This window comes from Brassica oleracea, chromosome C7 (genome assembly GCF_000695525.1).
Source record: "Brassica oleracea var. oleracea cultivar TO1000 chromosome C7, BOL, whole genome shotgun sequence".
Classification (NCBI taxonomy): domain Eukaryota; kingdom Viridiplantae; phylum Streptophyta; class Magnoliopsida; order Brassicales; family Brassicaceae; genus Brassica; species Brassica oleracea.
In genome coordinates, this window is record NC_027754.1 from 35,382,509 (window position 1) to 35,391,930 (window position 9,422).

At 34.0% G+C, this 9,422-nt stretch overlaps 2 protein-coding genes across 2 annotated transcripts; one reads left to right on the forward strand and one right to left on the reverse strand.

Annotated features, from left to right (window-relative positions):
* The first annotated feature begins 595 nt into the window (after positions 1–595).
* On the forward strand, positions 596–5,096 carry LOC106303168. Its single transcript, XM_013739506.1, has 7 exons — positions 596–795; positions 910–1,199; positions 1,514–1,728; positions 1,961–2,472; positions 2,557–3,119; positions 3,431–4,481; positions 4,565–5,096. The coding sequence occupies exons 1-7, from the start codon at positions 596–598 to the stop codon at positions 5,094–5,096; spliced, it is 3,363 nt and encodes a 1,120-aa protein (XP_013594960.1).
* Positions 5,097–7,516: 2,420 nt separating this feature from the next.
* LOC106304485 (GATA transcription factor 16) lies at positions 7,517–8,518 on the reverse strand. The gene is made up of 3 exons (XM_013740892.1): positions 8,266–8,518; positions 8,046–8,174; positions 7,517–7,968 (listed from the first exon to the last, which is right to left on the reverse strand). The coding sequence occupies exons 1-3, from the start codon at positions 8,284–8,286 to the stop codon at positions 7,735–7,737; spliced, it is 384 nt and encodes a 127-aa protein (XP_013596346.1). The 5' UTR covers positions 8,287–8,518; the 3' UTR covers positions 7,517–7,734.
* Between the last annotated feature and the right edge of the window lie 904 nt (positions 8,519–9,422).

Sequence of the window (9,422 nt, forward strand, 5' to 3'; positions counted from 1 at the left end):
ACGACGATTTTGGCCGTCGTTAAATTTGTGTTTTCTTGTAGTGATAGAAGGAAGAACTCAAAACCAAGAGTATCATGTAGTATAAATCATTTACATTTATAATCATTATTTACTAATTTAAATATTTATCAGAATATATTATTCTCAACTTTCAGTTAGTTCTAACTCGGCAAGCTCCAGCCAGCACTCTATTCCTACTTCATTTCAAGCTATTACTCCAAATCCAGGTATTAGACTGAAGCAATATATCATTAACAAATAATTTAGTGTTTTTCTATACATATAACATCACGTACATTGGATTTTGAAAGCATAATAGTAACTACATATCAAGATTCAACATAATGACTTTTTTTTTTCATAGATTACGAAGACTTTGGCGATCCAACATTCCAATGCAAACATTGTGGTGCTTTAATGTGGTACAATGAGCGTATCAATAAAAGACGAGTTTCAGCACCTCCAGAATTCTCAATGTGTTGTATAATAATTTCAATTTCAATTTTTTAGCACCTCCAGAATTTCCTACGCAGTTTCAAATTTCAATTTTTTAATTTATACAAATTTCCGAGAGAATATTCGCGCTTATAACTCGATGTTTGCATTCACTTCTATGGGAGGAAAAGTTGACACGTCAATCAACAAAGGGCGTGGACCTCCTGTTTTCCGATTATTAGGTCAGAATTACCACATGATTGGAAGTTTACTCCCTCTAGATGACTCACGACCCAAATTCCAACAGCTTTACATATTTGATACGGTCAATGAAAATGCAAACAAAATCGCAGCATTCAGGTATGTAATTGTTGTTATATTACAAAATAAGATAATATATTTGCATATACGTTATATTTTTAAATTTTTTTATCTTTTTTTAATTACATTACTATCATTTATTCATACCTGCAGTTCAAAAAGAACGACACCAACTTCTGATATAAAAATACTCAGGGATGATATTGTGGAAGAAATCAAAATTATGCTAAACGAGTCCAACCCATACGCAAAGATCCTTCAGACAGCAAAGGAACGGTTCAGAGATTCGTTAGAATCTATGAATGTCAAACTGAGATTGATTTCAGGACGTTCCACAGATCCTAATACATATAATATGCCCCCTTCCTCAGAAGTTGCTGCACTTTTGGTTGGAGATATTGATGAAGAGTTTGAGGAGAGAGACATTGTGGTGGAAACAAAAAGTAGAGATTTGGCAAGGATTAGTGAGCTTCACCCAGCATATCTTCCATTACAATATCCAATTTTGTTTCCATATGGAGAGGATGGTTACCATATCGATCTGCATCTAAAGAGAACAACGACAACATCGACAAACCCAAGGTTTAGAGTGAGCATGAAAGAGTTTTTTTCTTACAAGCTCATGGAACGTGGCAACCACTTCAACATGTTATTGTATTCTGGAAAGCTGTTTCAGCAATTTATTGTTGATGCATACACAATGATGGAAGCAGAGAGAATTGGATATCTCAAGCTCAATCAAAAACTTTGCGTGCAGACAACTACAACAATATTTCAGATTTTGCTTCTACTGGAAATAAAGATTCATCCATGTGCGGAAGAAAGGTTGTCTTGCCTTCAACTTTTGTGGGAGGTCCAAGATACATGCATGAAAAGTATATGGATGCAATGGCCGTTTGCTCACATTTTGGCTATCCAGATTTATTCATAACCTTCACTTGCAATCCTAAATGGCCTGAGATTACAAGGTATGTAAGTTCCCGACGCTTACAAACAGAAGACAGACCTGATATTCTTTCGATATAAAAAACAACAACCTCTTTGGCCCATCAGCAGCAGGTAAATTCTATTACATACTTATAACAAAAATATATTTTGTGTTTTATTTTATTCTAATGATATTCTTTTGAAATGAACAGTGATATACACAATTGAATTCCGAAAAAGAGGACTTCCGCACGCTCATATATTGTTGTTTTTACAGCGGGGATCAAAGCTTCCTACCACAGATGACATAGACAAGTTTATATGTGCTGAAATTCCAGATCAAGCATCTAATCCAACATTATATGATATAGTTAGAGATATAATGGTTCATGGTCCCTGTGGGTTAGCAAATCCAAACTCGCCAGGTATGGTGAAAGGAAAATGTACCAAGCGATTTCCTAAAGATTTTTCCCCTCATACTTCCATTAATAAAGAAGGATTCCCAGTTTACAGAAGAGGAGATGATGGAAAATCAATGAAGAAAAACGGGATTGAGATTGATAACAGGTACATCATTCCTTATAACCCACAACTACTCCTCAAATATCAAGCTCATATCAATGTGGAATGGTGCAATCAATCAAGAGCCATCAAGTATTTGTTCAAATACATCAACAAAGGAAATGACCGAGTCACTGTAAAACTACTGCAAGAGTCAGCAAATGGAGGAAATTCTGAAAATACTTCTCAAAATATAGTAGATGAAATCAAGCGTTTCATTGATTGTCGGTAAGTTTTTAATACTAACCTTCTATATACCATCTCACATTTTAAGAGTAAAATATCTCACATTTTTTTCTAACTATTTAATAGGTATATATCACCATGTGAAGGAATGTGGAGAATATTGGGGTTTGAGCTACCTTACAGTAGCACATCTATTCAAAGGTTGTCTTTCCATCTACCTGGAGAACATAATGTCACCTATGATGACGAGGAAGATATTGATGATGTATTGACAAAAGAGAAAAATCAAACGTCACAATTTTTGGAGTTTATGAAAATGTGTAGTCAAAATTCTGATGCAAAGGAATTGACTTACATTCAGTTCCCCTACTTTTTTGTATGGAACAAGTCGAAACCAGAATGGACTCCACGTCAACGAAGTTCAGCTGTTGGTAGAATCCATCCTACTTCACCATCCGCCGGTCAACGATTCTACTTGAGGATTCTTTTGAACAAAGTTAAAGGACCAACATGCTACGAAGATATACGTACCGTTGATGGAATTACATATCCAACCCACAAGGAAGCTTGCTATGCTTTAGGTTTACTTGATGATGATAAGGAGTACATTGAAGCCATCAAGGAAGCAAGTCAATGGGGGTCAGGTGTTTACTTACGTCGAATATTCGTTTATCTTTTAGCTTCAGAAAGTATGTCACAAACTGAACATGTTTGGTCGGAAACATGGCATTTACTTTCTGATGACATTTTACATATGCAACGTGCAATCCTCCAGAGGCCAGGTTTGTCCTTACAATAATAATATATAAAAAGTTACATCTCTAGAAGATTACATATATGAATTATACTAAATACTAGACGTATATCATATTTAGTTTTGTTCAATATTTTTTTTTGTATTTTGTAAGACATAATATTTTCCAAATTCTAAAAGTTTCACAGTTGTTATAAATAATTTGCTACACGTATTATTGATTTTTCTAATTCCTTAATTTTTCAGGACTAGAAATGTCAAATGATCAGCTAAAGAATCAAACTTTGTTGGAGATCGAAAAGCAGTTACGCTCCAGTGGAAATACTCTCGAAAACTTCTCTTCAATGCCATTTCCCACAAACAGCAATATTCCTTCTATGGTCAATATATTGATAACTGATGAGCTGTGTTACGACAGAGACGTATGTGCTCAGGAACATCAAAGATTACAGTCTAGATTGACGTCTGAACAAAGGGATATTTATAATACTATCATGAAAGCTGTCACAACAAATTCTGGTGGTGTGTTCTTTGTCAATGGATTTGGTGGGACAGGGAAGACATTCCTTTGGAAAACTCTATCAACATACATTCGTTCAGTTGGAGATATCGTCTTGAATGTAGCTTCAAGTGGAATGGCAGCACTGTTACTAGATGGAGGACGCACAGCTCATTCTCGGTTTTCAATCCCATTACAGCTGAACGAATGTTCCACTTGCTCATTTACCACAAATAGCGAGATAGCTGAATTGTTATTGAAAGCTAAGTTGATCATTTGGGATGAGGCACCAATGTTGCACAAACATTGTTTTGAAGCTCTAGATAGAAGTTTGAAAAATGTTTTACGAGCAGCAAAGGCTCCTAACTACAATAGGCCATTTGGTGGTAAGACTATTGTTTTTGGAGGTGACTTTCGCCAAGTGCTCCCAGTAATTCATAGGGGTAGCAGGCAAAAAATTGTGCAAGCTTCTCTCACTTCTTCTGTGCTGTGGAAATCTTGCAAGGTGCTTAGTTTAACAAAGAATATGCGGCTAACTGTTGATTCAGACCCAGCAGAAGCTGAATCCATCAAAGAATTCTCCGAATGGATTCTAAAATTAGGCGATGGGAAGTTATCTGAACCCAATGATGGTGAAGCAGTGATTGATATACCAGATGACATGCTGCTCATGGATTCACTTGATCCAATCACGTCAATCACTAATGCCACGTATCCGTCACTGATAGAGCATATGGAGGATGAGTTTTTTTCAAAGATCGTGCTATATTATGTCCCACAAATGATGTTGTCAATGAGGTCAACAATCACATCATGGATCTTCTTCCGGGTGATTTACAGACATATTATAGCTCTGATAAAATCTGTGAATCAGATTTCAGTGATAAAAGAGATGAAGATGTCACAGTTGAATTCCTTAACTCGATTAAGTGTGCAGGAGTGCCCAACCATGTTCTGAAGCTAAGGAAAGGGGTTCCAGTTATGCTTCTAAGAAACATTGACCAGAAATGTGGTTTGGTCAATGGAACTAGATTGCAGGTAACACAACTGGGAACTCATATCATTGAAGCAAAAGTCATTACTGGTAATCATGTGGGGGGTAAGATCTATCTGCCAAGAATGGTCCTTACACCTATGGATGCTAGGTTGCCATTTCAGTTTCAGCGAAGACAATTTCCGATTTCTCTCTGCTTTGGAATGACAATTAATAAGAGCCAAGGTCAGAGTTTATCTCATGTGGGGATCTACTTACCAAAACCAGTTTTTGCACATGGTCAGCTATATGTTGCTGTGTCAAGAGCCAAAAGTAGGGGAGGTTTGAAGATCCTAATCATTGACGAAGAAGGCAAGAGAGCAAAGAAAACAACAAATGTTGTTTTTAAAGAAATATTTCAGAATTTCAGACAAGAGTGATGAATTCTCAGGTAGTAACTATGTAAATATAGTCATAAATTTTCTTTGCAAACTCTCTTATTCGTAACATATGTACACTACTATTTTCAGGTACATGTGTGAAGTACATCTTCAGATACGTGCATCAACAGCAGTAAAACACATGTCAATCACATTGATGCTTAAACTTACCTTGATTTTATGTATATATTAGGATATATAAATATCTCTGCAACTTTGTACAGCTGATTTTAACAATGAAATTGGTTTATCTTGGGTTAATTAGACTGCATACAAGTGATCATGCTTCTCTAATTCAAATTGACTATCTATCTTAGATTTTATTTGTGAATCAAGTTACAATTTACAATCAGAAAATAACCTAATGCAAAAGTCAATGAAATGTTACCAATATTGATATATATGTAACACTTAAGATGATTTACTTACCTCGATTTTATCAAATCGTTCATTTTTGATAAAACAAATGACAGAGATAGTAAAAATCACGAACCTAGGATGTGGCGATCATATGGATGTGTCGATGCCCCCTCTAGGAAATAAAGGCGCATCCGTATCAGTTTTGAAAATTAAATTAGTCAAAGGCTGATAAGATTTACAATATAGCTCACCTCAGCTTAGAAATACCCTTTATACTTGAGACGTGATGTCTTAACAGGAAAATATGAAACATGAAAATAAGCGATAAGAAAGGAAGCCATTAATAATGTGATGACCGTGGAGAAAAGAAAATGAACAAGGCAAGAAGAAAACGTGAGTGACTTTTCACAAAATAATGACAATTGGAAATAATCTTCACTTTGATCTTCCCCCAATATTTCTGCAACTCCTAAGAACCTAATTTCCTAAATTTATTCTCATCTTCATGTTAAAAGTTAAATTTTTATATATTCAGTTGCATATAAATAAATGATAACAAATTTAATTTTACTACGCAGTTTCAAATTTCAATTTTTTTTTTTAATTTATACGGTTATTTTTGTATAATATTAATAAATCATTTACTAATTATATATGGAATTTTATTTTTATCCTATTGGCAATGCCCGTGCATTGAACTGCAGTTATGAATCATCAAAAATAATTTTGTTGTGCACTCTCAATTGCATCCTCAAGAACCATATCAATAGACACAGTTTTATTTTTATCTCTACAGCTTCCACAATTTCAGAATGAGGTATATCTCCAATCAGAATTCCGGTTCGGCTTTTTGGGTTTCGTTATTTTGGTTTAAGAAAATAGCTATTATATTAAAACCATATCTACTTTGGTTTAGTTTGGTTTATATACCGTCGGTTTTCCGTTTATTACCAAAAACTATGAATATATTAACTTTTATGACATTTTATGAATTTTACTTTATTTGATTAGATATCGGCTTTATTAAAACATGAAAATAATTAGTAACCATATTTAGTTAATAATAATATTTTAATAGAATAAAAATAAGAAAATAGTAATTCATTATATTATTAAATAAGTAAATGGTAGCACACATATTTGTCAACAAAAAACTTAAATTTTATTTAATTTGATAAAAAAAGAAAAAAACCTTTAACTTAAAACAAAAAAATTGAATAACTAAAATCAGCATTTTAAGTATGGAGATCATATCAATAAAATAAATTATTTATATCTTATTATTTATATTATATAATTTACATATAATTATACTACTATATTTAAATTAATCGGTTTGTTCTGTTTGACCGGTTTATATACTAAATCATATTCATATACAAATTTAATTTTACTATGCAGTTTTAAATTTCAAAATTGTAATTTATATAATTAATTTTGTATAGTATTAAAAATCATTTACTAATTATATGTGGAATTTTTTTTATGGTAATGGCAATGCCTGTGCATAGCACGGGCCAAAATACTAGTGCTATGATAAAGTGACGATTGGATTTGCTTTATGCTGAAAAGAAGCACATTTAATTGGGTTGACTACTAGTAAACACACAAAATAAGGAAACAACATTTTTCAGGTGGCCAGACCAAGATCTGTGTTAACTAATTACGGGACATGTATTAATGACATAATTTTTAATGTTGATGCATTATAATAACGCGATTATCACGATCAATTCGTCTTTGCGTACAAAAACTGAGAATCTCAAACTGTTAATACTTAATACTACTTCAAGAATGGATTGTAGTCCACGAAATCGATGAGAAAATAAAAAGTTCAGTGTGAAAATTATTCAAAAGTAGCGGGCAAACTAAAAAAACATTACCATTTTGACGAAATTCAAACTATTTTTCTCGTTTTAATATTTATAATTATTATATCTGACATGACAACGTTGTGCTTAACAGATAGGCAAAACCCCATTCCTGTCCTAATAAAGACAAGATTTCAAGACAGAACAATAATTTTAAATCATTACAATTAGATTACCCCACAAACCTAATTAAACAAAAGAAAAATTCTTCATTCATCTTCTTACAAAGAAAGAAATTGATGTAAGAACACAAAGCCAAAACAATTTCCGACAAAAATAAGAGAAAGACAATCTTAAGATTCGTTTGTTAATCATCAATCATCATTACCCTCCGAAATTCAGGAAAAAAAAAGACCCTAATTTTTGTTTGTTGATTTCTTATTAGCCACCGTCTTCAATGGTGGGATCTAAGCGTACACTGATCCATAAGAGAGAGCCATGAGAAGCACCGCGGCTTGCTCTTCCTCGCCGAGCTTCCGTCGCTGCTTCTCCACCGTAGATCGCTTCCCCATTCCAAAATCCACCATCCTCTGTTTCAGATCGCCGCCGCCGCCGGAACTTGATTTCTTCGACTGTTGCTTCTTATTTTCAACTCCTCGTCTCTTCTTCCTGTTTCTGATCCCACACGCGTTACAAAGCGACTACACAAGAAGAAACAAACAAACAATACATTATCAGATCGGATCAGACCAAACAATTAGGTTTTTATTGCTCTGACCTTTGGACCGGCGGGGCCACCACGCCAAAGAGGGGTTTTGCTGGTACCACAATGGGCGCAAGTCTTCTTCTCGTTACTACTCCTAGTCTTGTTCTGTTCGATCATATCTTCAGCTCTTGGTTTCGAGACCTGAATCAAAAAGATCAACACACAGAACGATCAGCTTTCAACAACGGAATAATCAACAAGGAGGGGAAGAAACATAGATCCCATCACTCACCTTCTCGCTGTGATCTAGCATTTATTCACTTCCGCGATCGGGAACCTAGGTTTTGATTAGAGAGCGAGAAATTTGAAATCGGGAAATGGAACCGACCTGAAGGAGGATGATTTTTTTTTAAGGAACCGAACCGACATACGGTGGGATGATCACAGAACCAACGCGATTATAAATTGGTTTTGAATCAAACCCTACCTTTTGTGATTTAAATGACGAAAGTACCCTTGAATCTTCATCTATTTATCGAGAGGGAGCCAGCCACCCGCCAATATGGCGAAATAAGGAGGGAAAAGGTTTTTTTTTTTTTTGAGCATATGTGTGATTTGGTGAAAAGAAAAGGGCGCGCACTTTAACCGGTGTGATCAGATACGGTACAGAGTACGGTTTCTCGAATGGTCGGATCAATGATTCAGTAGTATCAGTGTATTAGATCTTAGCCGTTGACTAAGATGTCTACGGCGTTTGACTTTTGGAGTACTGCAGTCTGTATGTGTGAATTTATGCCGAGCGACGCACACCAACTCACCCAAAATCTCACCAGTTAATATGCGCATAGATTAGATAGGTATGTTGCAAACCAAGCGTAGATTAAATATCAATTTGTTTGTGTTTCAATATTTGCATACTAATGAACATCTGGTATGAATGTATCTTTAAACACTTAGAATCATTGGATCTTTTATTTAAGTTAAAGATCGACGAATTTAAAAATATTTTGATTCATTTGGTATGATGATGATGATGATGATGATCCACTGTGAAGCAAAGATTTAGTGCAAAATTGAGATACTAATTATACATTAAGGGGATGTATTGAAACAAGAATTTTAAGAGAGTTTGAGATTTAGTTAAAATCTGTTGTTATTCAACTAATCTATACTATATAAAAGTTGAGGCTATAAGCCATCGAGAACGTCCACGTAGGATTTAAACGACCAATCGTAGTATGACAAATTATTATTTAAGTTTACTATTTTTAAAAATGTTAATATTACCAAAAAATGTTTATTTCAAACTAAAATATAAATCAATATCGAATAAGGTAAATTTACAAAAATATAAATACTATATTAAGTTAACATAATGTTTAATATTTTTCGAAAATTAAAAAATAAATAACGAAAAGAATAATTAATTTAAAAATACAAGACTTTCAA